The sequence below is a fragment of the Thamnophis sirtalis genome, unplaced genomic scaffold (genome assembly GCF_051295495.1).
Source record: "Thamnophis sirtalis isolate CommonGarterSnake01/CBP01778 unplaced genomic scaffold, rThaSir2_p1.2 scaffold_1, whole genome shotgun sequence".
In the NCBI taxonomy this organism is placed as follows: domain Eukaryota; kingdom Metazoa; phylum Chordata; class Lepidosauria; order Squamata; family Natricidae; genus Thamnophis; species Thamnophis sirtalis.
The window spans coordinates 142061010-142089006 of record NW_028261381.1 but is presented as its reverse complement, the minus strand read 5'-3'; the positions used below and the strand labels follow the sequence as shown (position 1 = coordinate 142089006).

General features: G+C 38.9%; 2 protein-coding genes across 8 annotated transcripts in view; one reads left to right on the top strand and one right to left on the bottom strand.

Annotated features, from left to right (window-relative positions):
• DEGS2 (delta 4-desaturase, sphingolipid 2) overlaps positions 1–11846 on the top strand; it is a 29633-nt gene extending 17787 nt beyond the window's left edge. Inside the window, exon 3 of the mRNA XM_014059360.2 lies at positions 9495–11846. Within this exon, the coding sequence (XP_013914835.2) occupies positions 9495–9641 (147 nt within the window). The 3' untranslated portion in view covers positions 9642–11846. The remainder of the gene's footprint in view (positions 1–9494) is intronic.
• A 1564-nt stretch (positions 11847–13410) lies between these two features.
• EVL (Enah/Vasp-like) overlaps positions 13411–27997 on the bottom strand; it is a 164543-nt gene continuing 149956 nt past the window's right edge. For 5 of the 7 annotated variants that reach the window (XM_087726316.1, XM_087726298.1, XM_014059356.2 and 2 more), the window contains 9 exons: positions 25332–25549; positions 25053–25168; positions 24431–24491; positions 21597–21660; positions 20235–20301; positions 20071–20133; positions 17837–17903; positions 15586–15643; positions 13411–14049 (listed from right to left, as the gene is read on the bottom strand). In XM_087726316.1, coding sequence (XP_087582442.1) covers positions 14012–14049; positions 15586–15643; positions 17837–17903; positions 20071–20133; positions 20235–20301; positions 21597–21660; positions 24431–24491; positions 25053–25168; positions 25332–25549 — 752 coding nt within the window. In that variant the 3' untranslated portion in view covers positions 13411–14011. The remainder of the gene's footprint in view (positions 14050–15585; positions 15644–17836; positions 17904–20070; positions 20134–20234; positions 20302–21596; positions 21661–24430; positions 24492–25052; positions 25169–25331; positions 25550–27997) is intronic. The other 2 variants (XM_087726304.1, XM_087726322.1) reach the window with 2 other exon arrangements.

Here is a 27997-nt window from a genome sequence, read left to right as displayed (position 1 = left end):
TATTTCATTGTCAAACATTCTGGTCTGCTTCTTCATGATTAATTTGTAGGTGAATTTAGCTAGCAAGGGAGTCCTTTCTAACTTGAATCACTGTTGCTGTGAGATTTGCGTAAACACCAAATGGTTGCAAGACACTTGGATTGTGATACACAGAGGGGCAGTTCTCTAACTGTGGCACCAGAATGGCCATCTTGCAAATTCTAATATCCTTCCCACTGCTGTGGTGGGCCTGTCAAATTATAAAGGATAGAATAGAATAGAATTCTTTATTGGTCAAATGTGGTTGGACACACAAGGAATTTGTCTTTAGTACATACACTCTCAGCGTACATAAAATACATTCATAAAGAATAATAACATACAACACTTAGTGATAGTCATAGGTTAATAAGCAATCAAATCGTATTACAACAAATAAAACAATGTGAATTGTAAAGATACAAGCAACATGATTATAGTCATAAGTGGGAAGAGCTAGGTACTAGGAAGGAAGAGAAGAAGAATAGTAATACAGTCTTAGTAAATAATTTGACAGTGTTATGGGAATTAGTTGTTTAGCAGAGTGATGGCATTTGGGAAAAAACTGTCCTTGTGTCTAGTTGTTCTAGTGTGCAGTGCACCATAGCATCGTTTTGAGGGTAGAAGGTGAAGCAATTTATGTCCAGGCTGTGAGGGGTCTGACTCTGCAGATATTTTCACAGCCCTCTTTTTGACTCATGCAGTATACAGATCCTCAATGGAAGGCAGGTTGGTAACAATTGTTTTTTCGGCAGTTCTAATTATCCGTCGAAGTCTGTGTCTGTCTTGTTTGGTTGCAGAGCCAAACCAAACAGTTATGAAGGTGCAGATGACAAACTCTATAATTCCAGTGTAGAACTGAACTAAAGCATTTATTCTCCATTTATTTACACAAGCATTTATTCTTGTGAAGTTAATACCCACTATCCTTCCGATAGTCTTAGGATGCTCCCTATCCTGCCATTTGACTTTTGAGGGGCAGTAGGCACAGACCAAGCAAAGAAGGGAGATGCACCAATCCTCCACTTATCAGTTCTCTAGGAATGTTTGGGAATGGTCCAGAGACATTCTTGTAAAAAGAGATAATGCAAAAAATGGATGCTTAGTTTTGCAACATGGCAGCTTTCCATTTAAACTGGTTTAAATGAACCTGTTACATTTATTTTAAAAGTAAACAACTTTAGAAAAAGTAAATACATGAGATAGCAACCTGGAATGTGCCGAGGGAATTGATGATCTCTCTGACATATTGAGAGTTGGTGGGTACTCCTCTGGAAAGCCTGTTACAAACCATTTTTTTCTGATTTTGATTTAACATGTTTGATTTTAAAAATTATTTTGTGAAGACTCTTATCACTCTTAACCATACCTTCAGTTTTGGGTGGGTGGGTCTTAAGACCTGTTATAACATGAATAGCTATAAAAGAAGTTAAACACATGGGCAGGCAGCAGGAAATAACTTCTCCAACATTCCAATAATAAAAAATAATGTGAATATTATTTATGGAGTCAAAGAGGGGACAAAAGCTCAGTTTGCATGCAGTGGAACTACTATCTTACCTTCTGCTGCCTGCCGGCTGCCTGCAATTTGTCAGTTCAAATCTTACCAGCTCAAGGTTGACTCAGCCTTCCATCCTTCTGAGGTGGTTAAAATGAGGACCAAGATTGTTGGGGGAAACAGAGAGAGCTGTAAAGCATTGTGAAGAGATATATAAGTGCTATTGCTATCCCTTCAGACATCTTGTCTTTGGGCAAAACCTTGCCAGATTTTCTCCTCCATCTGTGTTTACAGATTTATGAATAAAGAAATGTGTAAACAAAGGAGGAAAGAGCAATCTAACTTTGATCTAGAATTTTGGTAATGCTTCATCTTCACCCTCCCCTTCATAAGCATTCCTGTTATGGAATGAAAGACCTTAGGAGACAGTGGCAAAGAGAGAAAGACCTTGGGGGACAGTGGCAAAGAGACGCTGCTCAGATAAGAGACAGCATAGCCAGCATCTGGAAGGTGGGGGGAGGGCAAGAGGTTAAGAAGAAATCGGTGATTCCTACAGGTTTAATATTTGTAACAAAATAGGTAACCTATTAAAGAAGTAACTGCTTGATGGGAGACATTCTCATTCATTTAATTAGTGTTCTCACATAAATAGGAACAAACAAATCAATTTTTCCAGAACATAAAAAACATTGAAATCTAGTTAAAAATATAGCTTGGTTTTTTTTTGTATAGAGCACCAAACATCAGGTGACCATTATGTTATTGCTTCAAGGTTACAAATGCAATTCACACACACCCCAAACACATATGCAGACATCCACAAACATTCTTACTGTTTTCATTACACAGAAAAAAGCCCATACTTGCGTAAGATTTGTTTCTATGATTCTTCATAGCATGTTATCTTTTCCCTGTTTCTGTTCCATTTAGTTCTGAACTAAATTAGTTCAATTTAGTCAATGGCTAAAGGGTTACAAGTCTTATCATACTTACCAGCATTGGGGAGGCTATGAATTCACTATGATATCCTTGGCAACATGACCCTCATGTCAGAGCCTAGTTTTTTAGACCCCAGTCTTTTTATAGCTTTCTCAAAAATAAGCTATAAGCAATTTGATATTCCTTAAAAGCGCTTGATTAGACAAATAAGAGGAAGCATAAGCTTAGTCTAGCACTAATGATATTACCTATTTGGATAATGAAACGTCTGCAAGAAAGCAATCAAGGACCCTTCCCCTCCCCAAAAGGAAGCATATGGGTTGATAGAGATATCTAGAATATTTCTGTACCTGGCTTTATAGAATAAGTGAACTGGCTATGTATTTCTGTGGATTATAGTAACTGCAGGTTAAAGTTATCTAATAAACAATAGCAAATAGTGGTTCAGCTTAATAAATCCAATTTATTCAATGTTCTTTGCCATTTACTTCTTTTGAACTCAACTTTTTTCCAGCTCCCTTCTGCAAATTATTTCCCCACTACTGAATCTCATTCTTTGACTTTTATTCATTCTTCTTTAAATTGACTTAAGTTGACATCTATAGGTTGCACTCACTGACCAAGGTCAGATCATTGACCTTGGTGGCTGAGGTTGAAGCTGGACCTCAAGTATCTGGAAAGTCAGTGGAGAGCCTAAGCAAGTCAGGGAGGTGTTACCTGCATCTGTCATTAGAGACTGACTTTGTTTGTATAACTTATTAACCCCGTATTAAGTAAATTAGGGCTTGGGAAACAGGTCCAAATGTCTGAATTTGCACAACACCTAGATGTGGTCAGTAATGATGGTGGCTGCATACAATGCACTGAGCTAGTCAACAGCACTTTAGCTGGTGTGTTATAAAAACTCTACATCTTCTATTTTTAATATGAAATGTACAAAGGCTAGTACTTTAGGAAGGAACCACATTAGGAAATGGTTGTTCCATACTGTTGTTGCTCACCCCCCCCCCGACTCTGCTACAAATCTTTCATTCATCACAGAGGTCCCCCCCCCCCCCCGTGAGTGCATGAAACTCCATTTCTCCAAGTGGTGGGTATATGCCTGAAAACCATCTCCTCTCCCTTCCTCTCTCCCTCCCTCCCTGCTGCCACCGACACTTAAAGGCATAAAGCTTGGGAGCTACTGATGTAGCAGCATGTATAACCTTCTAAACCTTTACTGAATTCCTTCTCAAACGTCACATTTTTCTGTAAGTTGACCCTAAACATAAAAAGATTGTGCTTTGGGGTATGGATACTAATGCCCTCAACCAATTTCTTTGGCTGGGACCTGACACAGAGAGAGAGAAAGAGAAAGAAAGAAAGAAAGAAAGAAAGAAAGAAAGAAAGAAAGAAAGAAAGAAAGAAAGAAAAAAAGAAAAAAGAAAAAAAGAGTGAGAGAGATGAAAAAAAAAGAAATAAAAAGGACAGAGAGACAAAAGGAAGGAAAGAGAGAGAGAGAGAGAGAGAAAGAAAGAAAGAAAGAAAGAAAGAAAGAAAGAAAGAAAGAAAGAAAGAAAACACATGGCTGGCAAGCCACTCCCATCAGGTTACATGGCTGGCAAGCCACTCCCACAAAGGAGGCCACACCCATAGAGTAGGTTCCAAAAAAATTTGAAATCCACCACTGATCCACATGGAACGGTGGTTGCATAACAGCTAAGGTTGCATAACAGCTAAGACTGCATAATAGCTAAGGTTGCTTATGTGGCTAGCTTATTTCTCAGGGCGTCATGCAAATATACTCACCATTTTAAGAATCAAATAATTTGCCAATATAAATCAGAGTTTGTGCTCATTCTCCATGGAGGAAGACAAAGAGCCTGATTGCATTAGAAAAGAATTAATAGAGGTCAGATGTTAAACATTCATAAAACCTTGGAATTCCTTTCTGGGGGACTATTGTTTTGTCTGGCTCACTGCCCCTTAAATTAATAACTTATGTGGTGCTTCAGGATATTGGGTTTGGTCTACAACAATCAGAAAAAACAAGCACAAAAACTTGACAAACTGGGTTACACTCCAGGTAGTGTATACTGATTGGAAACATTAGATTACATTTTATCACCAATTAACTTGACCTTTCACTTGAAGGACAAAAGCCTGTTATGTGTAAAAACATGGAACTGGGTGCAGCAGAAACAGGGGTTGATTGAAGTCTGTGCACTGAATTTAAAGGATAGATTTTAACTTGTACTGTTGTTCTTTGGTATAAATCATGTCTAAAAATCCCCCCCCTTCCCCAATCGTGTGGTTTACTGGAAACTGCATGTACTTATTTTTTTTACAAAGTCCAGAACAGCCCCAGCTTGTCAGCTAGGAGTCAGATTGGGCAAACTGATTTAATCTCCCTTTCTGATTGGCAAAGATAAATAATAAATCTGCAATCACCTTGCTACCATGAAGTATTTGAAAGCAAACATCTTGTGTGTTTTGAGCACTCTACTTAGGCCTGAATCAGGGGTGAAATCCAGCAGGTTCTGACAGGTTCTGGAGAACTGGTAGCAGACATTTTGAGTAGTTCAGACAACTGGTAGCAGAAATTATGAGTAGTTCAGAGAACTGGCAAATGCCACCTCTGGCTGGCCCCAGAGTGGGCTGGGAATGGAGATTTTGCATATCAGTCCCCCGCTACATCCGCCAAGCCACACCAAGCCCACCAAGCCACGCCCTTAGAACCGGTAGTAAAATAATTGAATTTCACCACTGGCCTGAATACCTTTAGCTGTGTGTGGGTTTCAGGTATTAATATTCTCAGCAATGGCTTTGTTGGCTGGAAAATTCTGGAGCCAAAGCTGAGGAAGACTGAGTTAGATGGTACAACTGCATCACTTGATTGGTGCTAAAAAATGTTTGTATCATCTTAAAAAAATATATGAAGAAAGGGAAGCAGAAATGGTCCCTTGCTTTCCCTGAATGGTCCAAGGTAAAACCATCTCCTTGCTTTTTTTCCCCTTACTAATTAAATTACCAGTAATTTATCACACCTTAAGTAAAATGGAAAGGATTAACTTTTCTTCCCCACAATGGCATCCATGGAGGTGGTTAAAACATGGCAGATACAGTATTGCAATCTAAGCTCCACCCCTCATGTTACCTAGGCCTATATGGGGGTGGGGCGGCTTTGGTGATATTGTGATGGCCACAAACTTGTCTGTTTCAACCCCCCTGTGGATGCCACACAATGGTGGGATTCAGCCAGTTTGCACCTATCCAGAGAACAGTTTGTTAACTTGCTAAGCAGTCCAGAAAACTGGTTGTTGGAAGAAATCTCCTTTTGTTTTTTTCCACTTTACAGGGCTAATCCTGTAAGGAAGGCAGGAAGGAAACATGTTGGGGTAGTTTCTAGCCTAATCTTTATTGTCCTGCTTACAGAAACTGCCCCTCCGGTTAACCCTTATTACATTGTAACAACAAGAGCCGAGGTGGCGCAGTGGTTAGGGTGCAGTACTGCAGGCCACTTCAGCTGACTGTTATCTGCAGTTCAGCGGTTCTAATCTCACCGGCTCAAGGTTGACTCAGCCTTCCATCCTTCCGAGGTGGGTGAAATGAGGACCCAGACTGTGGGGACGATATGCTGACTCTGTAAACCGCTTAGAGAGGGCTGAAAGCCCTATGAAGCGGAATATCAGTCTGCTATTGCTATCGCTAACTAAGGCAAAGCACCTATTGATGTGAGTGACATTGAGTTGGCCACACCCACATCCACCTAGTCACATGACCACTGAGCCCCGACTATCTAGCTGGTCATTAGGGCAGAGAACCGGTTGTTAAATTATTTGAATCCCACCACTGATGCCACAGCTTTCATCAAAGGATAAAATAGGACAGAGGGCTGAATAATGTTATGGGTCGAAAATATTACTATGAGTAAGTAGGTAGTAACTGTTTTATCAATTGTGTACATTTTGCCTATCAGAACACTTTGGGATTGTGCTGCTCTGTTAATTGTCTTATTTTCCTATTCAAATTTATTCAGGTAAATTGCCTAGATAGGGTTAGGGGAGAGAAGCTGAAAACTATTGATTTTTTTTTAAAATCATTTTACTCATTCTTGTTTGATCACCTTTTCTCCAAACGCATATCTTTTTATCTTTATCATTCTTTAACTTTTATTTGTCTGACCTCTAGCCCCCTGGACCTCTAGATCCAGTCTGCTTGCATTCCTCAGATCTTTGTCCTCCCTTTCAATCTTCCCATTTTTTTTCCTCAAATTTTTCTCTGCTTTTTTTCTAGTAACTTGTCTCTTCCTTGTTTTACAGAGTGATCCGTCATTCTTTGAATACGCTGAAATAAAATACTTGGCATTAGACTATTGTATAACAAATCATTTATGCTGCATTATGATACAACCTGGAATTTTAATAATACAATATTTTCATAATTTTAAAAAAGTAATAAGAATTCTGTCGGTACCTGAAGTTTATGGAGTTATGACGGGATCTGGTTCCTTTTGTGCTTTTTACACCTTGTAATCCAATATCAGAGCTGGTGTTAGAAGTGAGGCTGAAAGTTGCCATGTGGTTGTAGTTCAAAAGGAAGAAACAGGAGAGACTCTCATGAACAGGTCATCCAAAGTCACAGTTTGTTTTATGTGACAACTCCCCAGGCAGAAGCAAAGAGAAAATTTAAAACATCTGTCCTTGGCAATTTTTCAATGCATAGAATTTTAGAATTTGCTAATGAGAAAGCAGATAAATGTGGATTGTCCACATTTATCTGCTTCATTAGCAAATTCTGAAGTACTCGGGTATGTTTAATTTTCCCACATTCACCAGGTGTTCAGGCTTGCCTGGTGGGCTTTTGTTTGGATATAATCTAGTAATGGTAGAAGTTTGAGGGTTGGGGAAACCTAATACATATGATAGTGTTTCTCAACCTTGGCAACTTGAAGATGTCCGGATTCAACTCCCAGAATTCCCCAGCCAGCATTTGCTGGCTGGGGAATTCTGGGAGTTGAATCCGGACATCTTCAAGTTGCGAAGGTTGAGAAACACTGACATATGATAAAGATTTTATCTGTTGTAGATGGAGGTTTCCTTCCCTTGAAAGAGCAGTCTTATGGTCTCCTTTGACCCTATGCTTTGACTTTGCAGATCAATGTAGTAGCAGCAGGTAGCAATGCTCCATCAATCACACTTTTTCCAGAAAAGATCTGACTATTAATGCTCATTCTCTTGTTACTTCCCAGTTAGGCAGGTCTAATCCTGTACTGGAAGGAGATTCAGAAATATGTCAGATATTTGCTAGTAGCATAGAATAACTATTCTAATTCTAATTGTCAAGGCAGATTAATGGATTAATTTTAGTTTGCTTATTATAATAATAGACAAATCCTTGGATAGATAAGTAGCTAAGTCCAGGGTATGTGCCCTGCTTATCTGCAGGATCCGCTTTCCATAAGTTACAAACTTATACAGTAGTGCCAATAAATCACACTTTATTGCAAGTATTGGAATCAACTAGGGCGAAGGGTTGTTGCTGTTGTTTTGGTTTCCTAGACTGCTCCATCCTTGGCCTGTTCTAAGAAGTAGTAACGAATTAAGGGTACAACCATTTTTATACTCAAATTTTCATCTTCTAAGCATTTTAATATTGGATATTTTTTATTGCTTTGTGGATTTTATAAGCTTTTTTAAATATTGGTTGGTATTATATAATAGCTGGATTTTATTCATAACCATTGTAGTTGGTATTATTGGAGTCTTCAGTTTATAAACAGACAAAACTCCATCACAGATAAAACCATCATGTTAGTAAAGTTATCAGCATATTGTAGGAGTTGCGCCTATCTGAAAGAACATTTTTATGGGCAGCATATAGGAGTCGTAAAGGGATGCGGTGGCTCAGTGGCTAAGACGCTGAGCTTGTCGATCAGAAAGGTCGGCAGTTCGGTTCGAATCCCTAGCACCATGTAATGGCGTGAGCTCCTGTTACTTGTCCCAGCTTCTGCCAACCTAGCAATTCCAAAGCGTGTAAAAATACAAGTAGAAAAAATAGGAACCATCTTTGGTGGGAAGGTAACAGCGCTCCGTGCGCCTTTGGCATTTAGTCATGCAGGCCACATGACTACAGAGGCATCTTTGGACAGTGCTGGCTCTTCGACTTTGAAACAGAGATGAGCACTGCCCCCTAAAGTCGGGAACTACTAGCACATATGTGCAAGTGGAACCTTTACCTATAGGAGGCGTCTGTGAATGCAAATTACTTTCAATTTGAACAAATTTCACTGGATGTTATACCTAGCTAGAAAGCACCTATTCCACCTTGTCTTAATTTTTTATCTGCTCCCTGCCAAAGTCCCTGGTCAATCATGTTACATATCTGTGTATCTATGTATCTAATTTCATCAACCAGGTTAAACGGAGTGTTTCCAGTGCCTTATTGAATGCATTTCTATGTCCAATTCATTATATATCACAACACGCTTGTTAATATAAATTCATAATAAACAGAAACATAATAAATTGGGTTATGCAAATTACTTTTGTATGGAGATTCCATTGAAGACAGAAAAGTCAAGGCATGAATATCTCAAACAGAAAAAAACCTCCCACCCTTCAAATCTCATCTTATTTTTCAGATAAAGTTCAGGTAGTACTTTGGATAGGAACTGAAATTATATAGCAACTATTATTTCTGAGTCAAGTGAACAGTCTAGAACATATTGTGGCATAAGTTTTTAAACTACAATTCACCACAAAGCTATGGGTTGAGTTTAGGATTGCTTTACCTATACATGTGACTCTGAACTTTGTATTTACTGGCATAGAATCAATAAACCAGCAGCTGCACAAACTTGAAGTCTTATGTTATCAACTTTTATACCACCCTCTGTAAATAATTATATCCTAAACAAATGCTGAAAAATACATGGACATGTTTATAGATTCGTTGGATAACTTCTGATAATAAGAGAGATATAAAGTATATACTGATATTAAACAAAGTATTTTGCAGGTAGAAATTATGGATTAATGTTTCCCATTGATTTTAACAGGTAAAGAAAATAGCACCTGAATATTATGACACCCTACCTCAACACCAGTCATGGGTTCATGTTATCTGGGACTTTGTTTTTGATGATAACATCAGTCCTTATTCAAGGGTTAAAAGAAAATATAAATTGGTTTCTGAATCTTCCTAGATGCCAACACCAGCTTTTCTTTCTGGACTTCTGCACCTTGAAAATGTTTCCCTCCAAACATGAATGATGCATTTTATGAAGTGTCTTAGGTAGATGCAGCTGATGTACTTTGCTGAATCCAAAGGATTGTCTTAAATCCAAATATGAAGAAATATTCAAATGAAGCTAATGAAAAACTTTTTTCTTTTCTACTGTGCAATGCAAAACTCAGGGACAGCCAGAGCACAGATGACCCTGAATTAATAGATTTGGAAAGTAGAGAAGAGAAAGGTAGCTATCTCTGTATTTTTTTTACAAATCAAAGTATATGGCTAGGAAGTTCATACAATAGACCTCTATCTCTGTAGATGAGGGCTGTCAAACTCCTGGCATGCGGGCCAGATGTACCCACACCCCTTTTAGTGAAGGGGAAAAAAGTCCCGATATGTCACATGACACTGTAATGACTTGAGTTTGACAACCCTGCTGTAGATAGGAATTTTGCAAGTAGGTGAAGATTGAAGGTCTCCGTGTAATTAACTTTTACGCAATGTGCAAGGATGTGGGAATTCCTCATCTCATACTATTGTGATGGGCAATGGTTCTGAGAACTATAAAAATTATCCATCTAGATAGACCACAGGTGTGGAACAATGACTCCTTTATGACATGAGGACTTCAACTCCAAGAAACCCTGAGCCAGTATGGCTGGCTCAGGAATTCTGCGAGTTGAAGTCTACATGTCATAAAAAGCCATTGTTTCCCATCCCTGATCTAGACAGAAAAATTTGCCAATGCATATGAGTTGCAATAATTAAATCAGACCTCCGCACTGCTGGTTACAAAGTACCCAGCTGTGTATATTTAAAATGATTGAATAGCAGGCACCTCTGTTTATGATTTTTAAGTTATTTAAAGAGAAAGCCCATATGTACCTACTTCGACATATTCTCTAATACAATCATCAAGGTGAATAGGTTAGGATTGCAGCCTAAAATGGATTGAGGCAAGTATATTCTTAATACAGTCATGTGCAAGTATGGCGATAACACAGCCTGAGAGCAATGAATATAGTTTGCGTGCTTCAGTGCTTGGTATTCCTAATTACATGAAGAGCAGTAGTTAATATTGGAAAGACCTCTGGGAAGATGTTTTAAGCAGGGTGAATGATACTGGTTTCGATGGAAAAAAGGCAGACTAATTTATAAGGCAACTTATTTTTACCTAATCTTATTGCATTCTTTGACAAAGTGACAAAATTAGTGGACCAGAGAAATGCCCTCAATATAGTTTACTTGGACTTCAGTAAGGCATTGGATAAGGTAGACCATAACCTACTACTAGATAAAGTAGAAGAATGTGGATTGGACAGCATCACCACCAGATGGATTCATAACTGGCTGACCAACCACTCTCAACGTGTACTACTCAATGGAATTGCATCTACATGGAGGGAAGTAGGCAGTGGAGTACTCCAAGGCTCTGTTTTAGGCCCAGTACTCTTCAACATCTTCATCAATGATTTGGATGAGGGAATAAATGAGGAACTCATCAAATTTGCAGATGATGCCAAGCTGGCAAGAATAGCCAACACTCCAGAAGACAGGCTTAATATACAGAAGGATCTTGACAAACTTGAACATTGGGCACTATCTAATAAAATGAAATTCAATGGTGAAGAGTAAGGTTCTACATTTAGGCAAGAAAAACAAAATGCACAGGTACAGTATAGGTGGTACCTTGCTCAATAGTAGTAACTGTGAGAGGGATCTTGGAGTCCTAGTGGACAACCGTTTAAATATGAGCCAGCTGTGTGCACAGCTGCCAAAAAAACCAACACAGTTCTAGGCTACATAAACAGACAGAGGGATAGAATCAAGATCATGTGAAGTGTTAATACCACTTTATAATGCCTTGGTAAGGCCACACTTGGAATACCGCATTCAATTTTGGTCCCATGATGTAGAAAAGATGTTTAGACTCTAGAAAGAGTGCAGAGAAGAGCAACAAAGATGATTAGGGGATTGGAGACTAAAACATATGCAGAACAGTTGCATGAACTGGGTATGTCTAGTTTAATGAAAAGAAAGACTAGGAGAGACATGATAGCAGTGTTCCAATATCTCAGGAGTTGCCACAAAGAAGGGGGAGTCAAACTATTCTCCAAGGTACCTGAGTGTAGAACAAGAAGCAATGGGTGGAAACTAATCAAGGAGAGAAGCAACTTAGAACTGAGGAGAAATTTCCTGACAGTTAGAATAATTAATCCGTTGGACAGCTTTCCTCCAGAAGTTGTCAATGCCCCAACACTGGAAGTCTTTAAGAAGATGTTGGATAGCTATTTGTCTGAAATGGTATAGGGTTTCCTGCGTAGCCAGGGGATTGGACTAGAAGACCTCCAAGGTCCATTCCAACTCTGGTATTGTATTGTATTGTATTGTATTGTATTGTATTGTATTGTACTGTACTGTATTGTATTGTACTGTATTGTATTATTGTACCTACCCAATTCTCTTTTTAGGCTACTACAAATGTTATTAGTTTCCAGACAGGTTAAGCATGTTTATTCTATTGCAGCAAAAAAGCAACAAAATCTGTGTTACCTTAAAGATGAATGTATTTATTATCACATAATAAATGGACTACAGTCTGCTTCCTCAGATGCATGGTTCATTATTCTGAAATTTATATTATATACTCTTGATATGACAACTCACCCCCCCACCAACAAACAAACAAAAAACACAACCCCAGCAGTCACATAGCTCCTGAAGTGTGAAATTGGAGGTGCTTCCACATTTAAAAAAATCAAAGTTTTCAAAGGAACCAAAAAACTTTATAAAAAAAACCTAGCCAGTGCTCCACTTATTTTTATCTAGTACCCCCACCCCCACCCCCATGTTGTAAGTTATTAAGCAACATGAGATGCACAGTATTATTACTTCTTTCTAATCAGCAATGGATGTTTTATAGTCCAAGGCAGGTAAAGAAATCATATATTCAGGACACAAATGTTAGGCTTGGTCACTGACTTTCCCATCAAGTGAAAGTCGAAGGAGACTTTTGAGGGTCCTGCTCAGGAGAAACCTCCATATAATTTCAAGAGAAAACAGTTTCAAGGATACTACCAAAACTTTTCATGTGGGTTCCACATAACTCTAGTGGTTTGCTCAAGCCAACATACATTTTAAGCCTAAGCAAAGTAAAATAGTTTGCTATTAATTATCACACAGTATTTATGACAAAATATTGGATGATGTGTTATGGGGAGATCTATTCAGTGCAAACTTGTTTTGGGAGAAGAATACTAGTAATTCTGAATATAACCACTATATACAGAAGACATGCTTAAAAATGATGAAAGACATTTTGTCTTTGGAGTTGTTCTATTCTCCAGTCTAGGTCCAGTGATTTGCAGCCATCAATTTTGCAAATTGATATATTTCAATAGCCAGGAGATGTAAACATGAAGATGTGAATTTTCTATTTCTCTAACTGTATTTCTGGTAGCACCACCAGAGGTCAGATAAAGACCTGGGTTTACACAATATGGAAACCATAATAAGATTTCCTTAATTTGGTATAACATCTTGTGTGAATTCGGACAAGTCAATAAACCATGGCTTCATTCAACGTGTAAACATAGTCATAGCCATTTCCTTTGGAATGCCATCGCTGGTCAAGATTGCCAAGTTGGCCATCCCTGTTGTTAATAAGTAGAAAAGTATATATTATGAGCCCAAATCTATTGCAAGAATGAACTGAAAGAAAAGCCAATCAATGCCACAAATGCCACATGGACAATGAACAATTTATTACCAGTATGAGCACAGATGCTGTGATGCACCGATGTACCGTTTTAATATTGTGGTAGTTTTGAGACCAGGGACTTCCTGGCTGACAGCTGGCATCTTCTGGCCTCAACTACTGATGCCATTAATTAGATTCTGTTGGCAAAAAGGTTTTCATTTACACTGCAGACTACCAGTAAAAATCTTTTGAAATCATCTAATAAAAAGCAAATGGATCACATGTTTCCTTATCTACAATATACTAAAAACAAAAATGTCATACATTTAAATAAGCAAATACAAAATACAAAAAGGCTGACCAAATCTGATGTGCATTATCAGATGAATTTTAAAAATCCAGATAAATTTTTAATATTTTCCATTTCAAAGATTTTAAGACTTTTTTCTTTCTTTTTTAAATGAAGCAAATCCAAGGCAGTAGCAAGCTTCAAAGTCTGCTGAGTCTGCTAATAAAAAGGATTTTAAAAACAAAAGATGCTGTCAGGTGTCCTCTTTCACCATTCTGCATGATCTTGGTACACTTAGAAATGAACCATCACTTGTCATGTCCCTTGCAACTTCCAGATGGTCTCGTGGCCATTATGTTGTGCTGATTCGACTCAATTCCTGCCTGATTGCTGAAAAACAACAAGAAGAATCAAATAAGATATAAGCCATGGCTTATTACAAAAGAAAAGATAACCACAATCTCATGCCTAATCTAAAGTCCATCAAATAATTCATGAGAATTGTCTGAAACAGCAGAAGCAGCACAGAAAAAATAAGGTTGAGCAGATTAGCTCCTGGTAAAATTCAGAAGACACAAGCACCTAAGTGGCCTGGAATTTCCTCTCTTGCTGTCTATTACACATCAACTTTATTGGTCTCCAATGTTTGGTATGTTTCCTTAGGGTATGTTTCCTTAGTCTGGTATGTTTCCTTAGTGTAGCAATGCAGAGCAGGTAGTATGTGAGACAAGGCACTCTTCTTCCACACTAGGAAAAGTATCACCTTTATATGCTAGTTGAGTAGAAAGCCTGTCCTGCATTCTGACATCTCAAAACATAGTGACAGCAAATTTACTTCCAGATCACTATTTTATTTTAAATAAGAATTGCCTCCATCACTTTTTATCAAAACCACACCTGCTAATTTTTCAACCCTGTAACATTCCATTCTGGTTTATGCTTTTATAGTTCCCTGATTTCTGAAAAGCCTCTGTATAAACTGTGACATTAATGGTTGCACCTAACTAACCTTAGTTGATTTCAAAAGCTAAGCTTGACTACACCTGGATTACCTGAACAAGAGACCATCAAGAAACTAAAAAAATAAAAAGCATTGGAAGTCAAACCATGTTTGTAATGTCACTGCAGAAAACTGCACAGATATGTCCGTGTAGTCCCCAGGAGTTGATCTTAAACAGATTGAAATTATAATATGGCAGAATATATTTTTACTTCCCTTTATGCCAAATCCTGAGTTCAGTTAACAAGTTGAAAGGCAATCTTTCATTCTGTGTTATCTTGGAGTGGTATCTGTTTTCCTCTCCAACAACCCATATTGAATGTGAGTTTAAGATATGTCTAAAGCTGCTGCAAGAACAAATACAGATCTAGGAGGGAAGCCTGGTTCCATGTTTTGTGAAAGCTAACTGAGCATGTTTAGTTGGTGTGTAAATCATAAAAGGTTTCAGATGAAGCTGGGGAAAAAACCCCACACTGCTTCCAGTGTTTTCTACCTGACTTCTCAGGAAATCTGAGTCTTATAAACTAATCGATAAATCTTACATTTTTTCTTGTGCTAAACTAAAATTGAAGGTTGAAGATTCTCCTATCTACCACTTTCCTAAAAGTGGGCAATGGAAAGAGGGTAGCCAGACAGTCATAGCCGTTAAATGGATATAATCCTGACAGGGTGGACAATGTCTTGCATCTCTCACATACAACAAAGTTAAAGCTTCGTAATCTCCTCACTGGGGATGAGAGACACAACTGTCCCAACATCTGGAATGCAGTTTATTGAGAAAGGGTGTGGTGGATTAAACTGTTGTGCTTGTCTTTGTTGATGAACACCGTTAACCAAATTAACATTTATAAGACAGGAAATGGACTCCATCTTGATCCCTTAGCCCAGGCCAATGAAAAAAAGCTAAGGCCTTCTTAGCTTCTTACCATCAATTATCTCTTCTTTTACTTTGTGTAATTCTTTTACAACTTCCTCCAATATTTCCTACAGAAAGAAAAACAGAAGGCAGTTGAAAAATGCTCTTCGACACTGTAAAGGCCCAAGTCCCTTAAAATGGTAAAAATAAAATTCTCCCAAATATTTCTGTAAATATAATTTGAACTTTTGCACTACACAAATAGAGTTAAAATGCCCTATTCAGAAAGATGATGTACTGAAGTTAAGCAACTTTTAGGTTTACTTGACTTGCATAATAACAAACTGAAAAGTGAGTTCCCTTGGAATTATTTTGGCACAGAAAGCCCACATGATGAATAACTATGCATATGTCAAACACTACAAATAGATGAAGACTTCTTGAACTTGAAAGTAAGAGCCAGCTGAGACAAACCTGGTTTATAGAGAAAACACATATTTTATTGTTGGGGTGGGAAATGCCCTTCACTACACAGAAAATAGAAGACAATCTTGAATTTCATGCTGGCATGTTTTACTGCTTTCTCTTTTTGTACATTTAATGCAGGGTCAGAGGGACACAGATCTTAGCAAATACTTTGCATGCAAAAAAAATAAATAAATTCAGATTCATCCCCTGCTCTCTCTTTGCCTGACATCTGGAGAACTGGTATCAGTACTGAGTTAGATATACCAAAGATCTGACTTCAATACTGTATAAAGCAGGTAGGTTATTTGTGGAACCATAGCACTTAGGAATGGTTTGTTTATTAACTAGGTTGAGAGAATCAGAAAACAATTCATGCATCCACAACTTTTCTCATTTTACTGCCTTCACAGGTCATGAAAATGATTCATTTCTTTGTGAGACAGACATTTCATAGCCAATTCTGCCCAAATGGCCCTCTGAAGAAACATAGCTTAGTTTAGCTAAGGTACATAGCTTGATACAACAACTCCAGGCTCCATTCTTGAATTTTCAGTTAAGCAAGCAGAAATCTTATTGCATTCTTTGATAATGTGACAAAATTAATGGACCAGAAGAATGCCGTCGATATAGTTTACTTGGACTTCAGTAAGGCATTTGATAAGGTAGACCATAACCTACTACTAGATAAAGTAGAAGAATGTGGGTTGGAGAGTATCACCACCAGATGGATTCGTAACTGGCTGACCAACCGCACTCAACGTGTACTCCTCAATGGAACTGCATCTACATGGAGGGATGCAGTATGCAGTGGAGTACCCCAAGGCTCTGTTTTAGGCCCAGTACTCTTCAACATCTTCATCAATGATTTGGATGAGGGAATAAATGGGGAACTCATCAAATTTGCAGATGACACCAAGCTGGCAGGAATAGCCAACACTCCAGAAGATAGGCTTACGATACAGAAGGATCTTGACAAACTTGAACATTGGGCACTATCTAATAAAATGAAATTCAATGGTGAAGAGTTTAGGCAAGAAAAACGAAATGCACAGGTACAGTATAGGTGGTATCTTGCTCAATAGTAGTAACTGTGAGAGGGATCTTGGAGTCCTAGTGGACAACCATTTAAATATGAGCCAGCCATGTGCAGCAGCTGCCAAAAAAGCCAACACAGTTCTAGGCTACATAAACAGAGGAATAGAATCAAGATCACGTGAAGTGTTAATACCATTTTATAATGCCTTGGTAAGGCCACACGTGGAATACAGCATTCAGTTTTGGTCACCACGATGAAGAAAAGATGTGGAGACTCTAGAAAGAGTGCAGAGAAGAGCAACAAAGATGATTAGGGGACTGGAGACTAAAACATATGAAGTACGGTTGCAGGAACTGGGTATGTCTAGTTTAATGAAAAGAAGGACTAGGGGAGACATGATAGCAGTGCTCCAATATCTCAGGGGTTGCCACAAAGAAGAGGGAGTCAAGCTATTCTCCAAGGTACCTGAGTGTAGAACAAGAAGCAATGGGTGGAAACTAATCAAGGAAAGAAGCAACTTAGAACTGAGGAGAAACTTCCTGACAGTTAGAACAATTAATCAGTGGAACAGCTTGCCTCCAGAAGTTGTGAATGCCCCACCACTGGAAGTCTTTAAGAAGATGTTGGATAGCCATTTGTCTGAAACGGCATAGGGTTTCCTGCGTAGGCAAGGGGTTGGACTAGAAAACCTCCAAGGTCCCTTCCAACTCTGCCATTGTATTAAATACTGAACAGAATTGTCATTTTTTCCTGGTTTGAACACCATTAATAAACATTTCTTCTACCAATATTCATCAAGCTAATAATTCCAACTCACTTGTTTCATACGATCAAAATCTAAAGTGTCCATTGCCACATCATTACTGCTGTTTGCTGGCTTCATCCTTGAGAGAGAACAAAAGAAAATAAGAGACAATTCCATGCTGTGTTCCACAGTATTGAGATGTTAGTAATTCCTTAAAAAATGGTATTTTAAAAGCAGGTGGAAGTTCACCATGCAGCTCAACAAAAGTTCATTGTTTGACATTCTGTTATGTTTTCTATATCACTTAATGGTCAGGTAATTTTGCTACACAAGCAGCTTCAAACCCTGCCCAGTGTAAATCACTGAAATATCATTTTAGCTTTGAAAATGCCCCAGGGAAGGGAGAAAGCAAACCAAATTATATTTGTGTACCTGAAGATTTTTTTTATACCTGTAATGCTAATTCAAATAGTTTCCATGGCTACTTTACTTCATATACTGTTATTGCAGTTAATTATTTACTAGATACTGTTTGCAATGGCTTCATTGCCAGGATAACAGCTGGGTAACCTTTCAAAAAATTCTGTTCGTTGTGCAAATCTATCCTTATTTTTCCTTTTAATCATCTTCAATATCACCATCATGTGACAGCAACAGTATCAGTACCACCAATATATATGTAAATTTATGTGCTGAAGAATTATCATCTCTGCACAATGTCTCCTCTTTACTCTAGCCATTTTGGTAACAACTCATTCCAAAGCCTGAGCCATGAGGACATCATGTGGTCAACCCAAGCAATAAATCAGGAACCAGAAGAAGTTCATATGACCTCTTTTTGTCTGATGTAATATGGGAGGCTGAATGATGATTACATGGTAATTACCGGAAAATTATAAGTGAAATGTCGCTATCAATGGACTATTGGCATTTAAGGGCGAATGCGATTTGGACAGTATAGAAAAGGTTATATGCAAATATCTATCTTTTATAGTCTTTCAAACTCAAATAATTCTCTCTCATTCTTTTGGTCAATATTCAAAGGCTATGCAATAGATCAGAAATAAAATATTCATTAACACCCATTGCAGTTTTTTTAAAATTGCAGAAAAGTCAATAAAAACTATTTTGTACAATTTATAATATTTTTTTCTAGTATATGTGTACATATCTGCATTTTTTTTTGCAAACCCTGGAGGCTGAACTAAGAACATCCAGCAAAATATTTCAGACTCGACATCTGGATTAACCAAATGGTTATAGTGCTAAAATTGGATTAACCAGATTTGGCTAAAATCTAAGAGGTACATGCATTAGTTTTGGGAAGGAACCTACCAAATTTCATTATATATTTTTACTTATTACATTTATTAAATATACTACTGTAATATGAAGCATATAGTTTGATGCTTCTCAACTCATGTTTAAAGTTTTTACAGAATAGTCACTAAGGTGATCAGGCATGGAAATACATGATGTGGAAATTTTAATCATCTCTTTTATTATATTGTTATTAGGCAGGTGAGAGAAACAGCTGTTGACAACTAAATGCCTCTCATCTAGTGCAAATCTGATGCTTCAGGGTATAATTTTCACTGTGAGTGCTTCATTTTGGAAGGGGTGCATGGGATGAAAGCAGTTAAACCAAAGCAATCATTATTGGCATTCTGATTTTAATTTGGCCTTCCAAAGCCACTGCATAAAATATTGGGGAAAAAATTTAAAAGCATAATTCAACATCAAATAATGTTTAGTTTGCTGATGTTCTCTAATGTTAAAGTAACATCCCCATATATCTGTGGTGGAATGATCTGTAGGTATGCTGTATCTTTCCATAATGTATTTTCGTTATGTAATTTCTACATCTCATTACTATGTCCTCCTGTTAGATTCCTTTGTGTAACATGTTTTATTTAATTTTTGAACTATTTTTTTTAACAAAACAGTCACAAAATATACTAACAGCAATGATTTTTTTTTCAAACTACACATCAAACTAGACATTATTTTTCCAACAAAGAACAGTGGTTTTTGCTCACTGATTCTGTTGAATTCATTCTCATTTTCATGGTATTTCCATGTAAAAGCGACCCACAATGGATTTTGATTACCTGATTTCAATTATGTAATCCTAATGTAAGCATCACTGACATATAAGCAGCAGAAAGCAAGCAAACAAGCAAACAAACAGAGATGGTGAGTCACATCCAGGCGTATAGCTTGTTAGTTGTTGCATGAAAAGTTACATGTTTTCTGCAAAGGATAAACCAAAACACTACAGAGAAGTCAGGACAGTTTTTCAGTACCTAAAAGATGGCTGAAACTGAACAGGACCTTTAGATTCAGGACTTCTCCCCACTGATGGGTTTCTATGCAATGGAATGAGAGGATACAACATGATCACATCCAGAAGCATCATGCACAGGTCCAATACATGCAGGTGATCCATACATGATGTTCTGCAACTAACCTAGAGAGTAACGAAGTGACCGGTTTTTCCATGGAGTTGCTTCTCTCCCAAAGTTTCTTGCCAGGATCTAGGCAGAGAACAGACAAACAAACAGAAAGCTGTAGAAATTAGATTGTGGAAGAAGAGTTTAGGCAGAGGTATGGGGAGAGGAGATAATTTTTTTATAAGAAACATACTAAGCTACCTAATAAGTTTCTAATAGCAGCAGGTGTACAGGTGGAATAAACCCAAGCAACAGATCCAGATCAACAACAGTTATAAATCTGCTAAATCAGGAATTCTATTAAAAACCTAGAACACTAAAGAAGGATCCTTTCAGCTAATACTGAGGAAATGAATTCTGGAACTTTTAGCAACAGAGTAACATTGCTAACTGAAGTATAAATAAAAATAATATAGCTTATCATTTATGTTATATTCCTTAATTTCACCATCCTTTGTATATATCCAAATCTATGTAGATTCTCTATAACTCATTAGTCCAGCAATTCTGTGGGAAAGATAGCATCAGATGGAAAGAACCATGAGAGTGGTATTTCTCTTTTACCTGGCCTCTGATATTGTTTTGTTTTTTCATGGTCCTATTCTTTTATTTGGCTGGTTCCTTCTCCACATATCTAGAGTGATATGGGACACAACCATGGATAGAAATTCCCACATTGTCACTGTTGGTTGTAAGAAAATGGATTCTCCTTATTCCTGCTCATGTATGCAGGTTCTGTAGAGAAACACATCTTGAATCCAAACTGGAAAATTTAAAACCTTCATTACCTGTGACTGGTTTCATTCAATATATCTTTTTAAAAAATCAAGCAGACCTTCAAATGCAGAATAATATTCTGATGATTTCTCAGCAACAAATTTGCTAAGTCAATATCACTGCAAGAAAGTAATCCACTGTGTTTAGGATATAATCCTGTGTGGTTTTGCATATTCGATTGGAAAGCAATGGTATTTAGGCGTGCTCAAAAAGATTATGTTGACGTATGTGTTGTATATTTAGTTTTTGTCTTAAGATGTGTTAATTTCCAGACCAGACACGAATTGCTGTTGCTAGGCTCACAACTCAAATTTAGTTATAAACCTATTTTAAACTTGCTTGGATAATCCACGACAGGCCGACCACAAATACTGATTCTCACAATATTTTAAGGTAAAAATCAAATCAACTACATTACTGCTTAGCAAGATGTCTGCATACTGTATAAGCACCAAATTACTGAGGCAGACGCTCTTTCAATTATTGAGCAGGGATCTTTTAAAAGATTTCTTAATCTCCTTCACATCCATTTTGCACAATTTAGATTTCAACACAAATACAAATATTGTCAAAGGAAGATTACAAGTACAAGAGTTGAATACCTGAGGAATTCTGCTGTTGGACTGGGCCTCGTGTAACAGGTGTAGGAGAAGTACTAGCGTCTTCCTAAAAGCAAGCAAAAAGTTATCTTAATATTGTGACTGTGGTTTGAAGTATGTATGGTTTATAATATTCCTAGCTCTACAATAGAAACAGAATCTCATTATGTGGCAAAGGAGGTTCTCTTTAACCAGGAAAAGCTATTTATTCATTCAGTCCTTTATTGTCAGCTGTTCTACACCTAGCATCCTATAATCATAATTTACTGAAGTTGGCAAAAATCTAATACTGGTGCTCATATTATTCCTCCTTCCTTCCTTCCTTCCTTCCTTCCTTCCTTCCTTCCTTCCTTCCTTCCTTCCTTCCTTTCCTCCTTCCTCCCTCCCTCCCTCCCTCCCTATTAAATTTGTTTGCCACTCAACTTGCTGTGAGGTGATAGTTGGTGGCTTACATTAAAAGCAATAAAACTACACACACAAAGCATCAGGATAGTGGGAGCCAATCTCACTTCAGGGGACAAGAAGTTCCAAAGGGCTAGAGCAGTGGTGGGATTCAGCCAGTTCGCACCGTTTCAGGAGAACCGGTTGTTAACTTTCTGAGCAGTTTGGTGAGCTGGTTGTTGGAAGAAATCATTAGGGCAGAGAACCGGTTGATAAATTATTTGAACCCCACCACTGGGCCAGAGCTACAGTAAAGAAGCCTCTTTTCCTGGATCCCCAAAGACCCCTTATTATTACATGATCTATGACAGCACAGATGGGATGGGTCAGTTCTATTGGGGTCAGGCTGTTTTTCAAGTAGCCTGGACCCATGCCATGTAGGGTCTTAAAGGTGATAATCAACACCTTGAATAGCAACCGGAAGCAAGCTGAAAGCCAGTGCAGCTCACAGAACAGCAGTGTAACATGGGCTCAAAACCTGAATGTGTACCAATTGTAGCTTCCAAATGCTCTTCCAGGTAGCCCCATGTACAGTGCATTGCAGTAGTTTAGACATGAGATAACCAAATCTTGAATGAGCATAGGGTCTTGTGATACAGGAAAAGCTGCAACCGGCACATAACCCAAAGTTATGCAAAAGCTCTCCCAGCTGGGGTTTCCACCTGCTCTTTAAGCAGAAGTGGCAAGTCCAGGAGGACCCTCAGGTTGCAGTCTGGGTCTGCCTGGGGTAGTGCATCTGCATCCTGAACTAAAGATGTTGAAGTCCTGGATCTTTAAGCTCCACTTTCCCAAGGTTCAGCCAAAACCTGTTATTCCCCCATCCAGGCCTGTGAGAGGGCAGTGACAGCATCACTTGGATCACTAGGGGTGGAGATATAAAGTTCAGTATCATCAGCATATGATTATATCTCAACCCATGATGACAGATGATCTCACCCAGCAGCTTCACATAGTTGTTAAAAAGGAGTGGAGAGAATATCGAGCTCTGTGGCATGCCACAAAAGAGCAGCCATGGGCTGGCTCTCTCATTCCTATTAATACCGATTATGACTGGCCTTGGAGAAAGGAGCCCAACCAGCACAAGACTGTGCTTCCCAGTCACAGTCCCCATTGGCAGTCCAAAAATATAGTAGGGTTGATAGTATTGAAGGCTGCTGAGAAGTCAAGGAGAACAACAAAGCTTGCACTACTCTCATCCTGCTCTCACCAAACCTGTGATCTTCCTTCCTCCCTCCCTCCTTCCCCTCACCCCAGTGTTTAATAATATAACAAATGAAATGTCCACAATAAGCCAACATTTAAGCAATTAGACTCTCCGTGAGTAATGAAAAGATATCATGATAGGAGACAGTATCAACCACCAAAGCTTTCTAGCTCCATCTTTACTACTTATCAAAAGATCAGCAATGTGTCTAGCCTAGTTTCTAGGAACAGACTAGTTCATAATATCCTGGAGAAAGTAGCTTCCTTGTCTTGGCCCCCTTCGCTCTCATGAAAATTACAAGTTGCCTGAAGTTTTCTTTGTAGCAAACATAATGGACAGTTTGATTCAATGGTAAGTATTTTGTGATAAGTCATACAAACTAGCACTTTAAATTGCTCTGGAAACTCAAGAGGGAACAGTGCAGAGTCTGCAATGTAGATGCACTGCTATATGTTTTTGGTGATTAACACTGTCCTGAAAGCAGGAGGGGACTGCATAATATAAGAATTGTGGGTTCTGAATATCTGCAACAGAAGCCCTATGTTGATTAATTAATTAATTGATTATTAATGTACAGCAGGGGTCAGCAACCTGTGGCTCTGGAGCTGCATGTGGCTCTTTCATTCCTCTGCTGCGGTTCTCTGTCGCCGGTCGACTCCACAATTGATAGGGCTTTTGGTTAGGACAGGTAGAAGAAAAAGGACAACACGCTAGGAGGAGACTCTGTGGTGGGTGAACCGGACTTCCGGTCAGCTTCAGAATTGAATGGGGAGCTTCTGGTTAAGACCTTTGTGGCTCTTTAAGTGTTTAAGGTTGCCAATCCCTGATCTACAGAATGAATAATGATGAGGGTGTTTTTGTTGAGAAGTCCTCACTCTCCAGGTAAAGTAACAACAGATACACCAGTAGAACCCGGCAGAGAACCTCCTTGGTATGACTTCCATCTGTTCATCCAACAATAGTGATGAGCCTAGGACTTGGGCTCCTAGAGATACTCATTGTTTCCCCATGAAAGACAACAGTGGGACTGACAGATGTCTAAAGCATTTTTCAATTCCTGATGAGGCAGATTAAATGTTTCAATATTAAATTACGTACAAGAGCAGATAAAGGCTACTCTTCACATATTCTGATAGACATACAAATGACTTCCATGATTCAAATGCCACCGAGTCAGAAGAATTCCACTTACATTTTGGCTTTCCTCTTCTTTTTTGTCCACTGGCTTATCTGACTGAGATGCTGCTTTTCTCCTTAGGACAGAGTGAAAAAGGCTATAAATCAATTCCTTGGAAATATATTTACAACTTACAAATTCAGATATGTTAATTACTCCCAACATAGTTGGAATTATCTGTACAAATAGTGAAGGGGTGCATTCCGAAGTGTGTTGAAGCTGGCTCACACTGGCTTACGAGAGCCAATTGGTTTAAAAAATAATTTTGTGAGATAATTGAGAGCAGAGCTGAGCCTCAACATCTATGTGTCAGTCAGCTGTTTTGTGTCTAGCAGCATGGCATGAGAGCGGCAATGGGGCTGTCAGAACAGGTGGTTAAACATTGAGTTGTATGCCACTGGACATATATAATGAACAACTCACATTGACTAGCAAATAGCTCAAATAAAATCTCCATCTTCTACCTGAACTAACACTAGTGGTCATAATTAAATATATGGTCCTTTGCTTTGGTTAATTTTATATCAAGCGTAGTTTCTCTGGGCGATTTAGCCTGCATGGACCAATTCCTTGTAGTCTTTTTGAAACTGTGGGTAAGAAAAAAGAGATACTGCTTGTCACGATCACCATCACTAACCTTTTTGCCAATAGTTTATTCATTTCCTCCATAAGACCGCCTCCTCCACTACTTGTTCGATTGGCATCACTCTTGGCAGCACCACTGGGACTAGAACCTCCAGATCCATCCTCTGGCTTTTAGGACAGAAGCCAACAATGTAGAGTCCATAAGCATTAATAATTTAACTGTTAGAAAACTCTAAACACCAAAGACATCCATTCATACTTCTTTATATATTAGAATTTCAAGATCCCAATTTTAAGCTTATAATGCTTCTATCACAGCCAAGATCCTTACCCGTTGCACTCTTCTTAGTTTGGCACCAGCCAGAGCCGCTGCTAGTCCTGACATTGATCCGTCATCAATGCTAGATCCTCCACCTGCTGGCAATGGGGGAGGAGGAGGAGGTGCGGTTCCCGTAGGTGGAGGGGGAGGAGGAGGAGGAGGGGGTGGTCCACCAGATGATGTGGGTATTCCAGTGGCAACAGAGGGGTGACCTGGTGGTAGGGTAGGACCTGAAACGAAGAATTGTCATTCAGGAACTGGAATGTATTGTCTTGTTTGCTTTCTTTACTGACAGTTGCTTGGGCCAATAATAGCAGTCAAAATGAAAGCCATCAGAGAGACAGTTTCTAGAATCATCAGAATCTCTCAAGCGATTTTATCACTGCCACACCAACCATAGAGCTTGTTGGGAAATAACTTAGGTCTTCCCTCTTGCCTGTAACAAACAGCTGGCATCTCTCTCTACCATATTTAGTCTGTAGTTGGATGCCTTATTTTAGACTTAGGAATGCTACACCAGGAACGGGATATATCTCAGCATTTTATAAAAAAATAGCAATGTGTAGTAAATTAAAAATAATGCATCTGTGTACATAATAATGTCCAGTAAAACCTACATACCTTGCAGTAATTAAACTGAACATGAGAAGGGGAAAAGAAGGATTCAACATTATATGATAAACTCAAGTTGAGAATTATAGCTACAATATGGGCATTATTTTCAGGTATAATGATGGCTTTGCTTCAGCATTCTTATTCAAGGCTTTTAATCAAAAAATCTCATCTCAAATCTTACATGAAGCTCCATTCTGGAGTACGGCTGTCAACAGTAACATTACACAACTCAATTCAGGTGACATTTTTAAGAGTTCTTTTAAATGCTTCCAAATTGTGTTTCTAATTCTGTTATTTTTTTGGGAACCACATAATTTCTCCAAAAAGAAAAGCTTGACTAAGTACAATTAAATCCTAGTTGAAATTCTATTTTCAAAGGCAAAGAAGTTCTATATGGTTCTTATGCAGGCAGGTGGTTTAAACAGACGACTCAAACACTTTATTGGTGCTTATCCCTATTATTTGTATGTATGATATTGGCATGTTACAAGTGGCAAAGGCCAAATTTACCCCTAACCATTACAATAAATTACCTTTTTCTGTTTCCTATATATTTTAGCAGTTTACATTTAAGTGAATATAGAATTAATTTTTCTAAAATGAGATTAAATCCATTGCCATCAAACTTGTTATATAGTATAGATTTCAAAAGAACCCCATCTCTCAAATATGTTGCTCCTGTAATGGTCACAGTGCCAAAGCAGAGCAGCATCAGTGATAATTGCAGTGGACCTTCGTATAAACTAGCATTTCATTACACAGTTACCTGTGAGAACAAACTGAGCAGTCCAATCATATCTCAGGTGTAACAATATTGGCTCAGGTGTAACACCAAACATGCAGACTTCTTTCCCAGTCTTAATCAAGGACTTTTTCATAAGCCAGTAAGCCTTGTTGAAATTCAATGATTAATTTGATTAATCATAAGGGACTGTTCATTCAAAAGTTTTGACGTTGTTCTTTCAGACAAATTTAGAGATTTAGAGATTTATTAATATTTGTAGGCCGCCCTTTTCCCTGAGGGGACTCAGGGCGGCTCACATAAAACCAGGGAGGGGGAAATACAGACATTGACATAAGAACATATAATAAAATAGTAAACAACATACATTCATCATTCGGGAGGGGCGGCTATCCTTGTCCCCAGGCCTGACGGGCTAGCCAGTTCTTAAGGCTGTGCGGAAGGCCTGGACGGTGGAGAGGGTACGAATCTCCACGGGGAGCTCGTTCCAAAGGGTCGGGGCTACTACTGAGAAGGCCCTCCTCCTTGTAGTTGCCAGCCGGCATTGGCTGGCCGATGGAATACGGAGGAGGCCTAATCTATGTGATCTTATTGGTCGCAGGGAGGTAATTGGCAGAAGGCGGTCTCTCAAGTATCCAGATCCACTACCATGGAGGGCTTTATGGGTGACTAATAACACCTTGAAGCGCATCCGGAGCTCGACAGGTAGCCAGCGCAGCTCGCGGAGGATAGGTGTTATGTGGGTGAACCGAGGTGCACCCACAATCACTCGCGCGGCCGCGTTCTGTACTAGCTGAAGTCGCCGGATGCTCTTCAAGGGCAGCCCCATGTAGAGCACATTGCAGTATTCCAGCCTAGAGGTCACAAGGGCCCGGGTGACTGTTGTGAGAGCCTCCCGATTCAGGTAGGGTCGCAACTGGCGCACCAGGGCAAATGCCCCCCTGGTCACAGCCGTCAAGTGGTGGTCAAACGATAGCTGTGGATCCAGGAGGACTCCCAAGTTGCGAACCCTCTCTGAGGGGTATAGAATTTGACCCCCCAGCCTGAGAGATGGAATATTGGTGGAATCTTTGGGAGGGAAACACAACAGCCACTCGGTCTTTTCTGGGTTGAGCACAAGCTTGTTAACCCTCATCCAGTCCATAACGGCTTCAAGGCCTCGGTTCATCACGTCTGCCGCTTCATTGAGTTGGCACGGGGCGGACAGATACAGTTGAGTATCGTCCGCATATTGATGGTATCTGATCCCGTGCCTGCGGATGATCTCTCCCAGCGGTTTCATGTAGATGTTGAATAGTAGGGGGGACAGGACCGAGCCCTG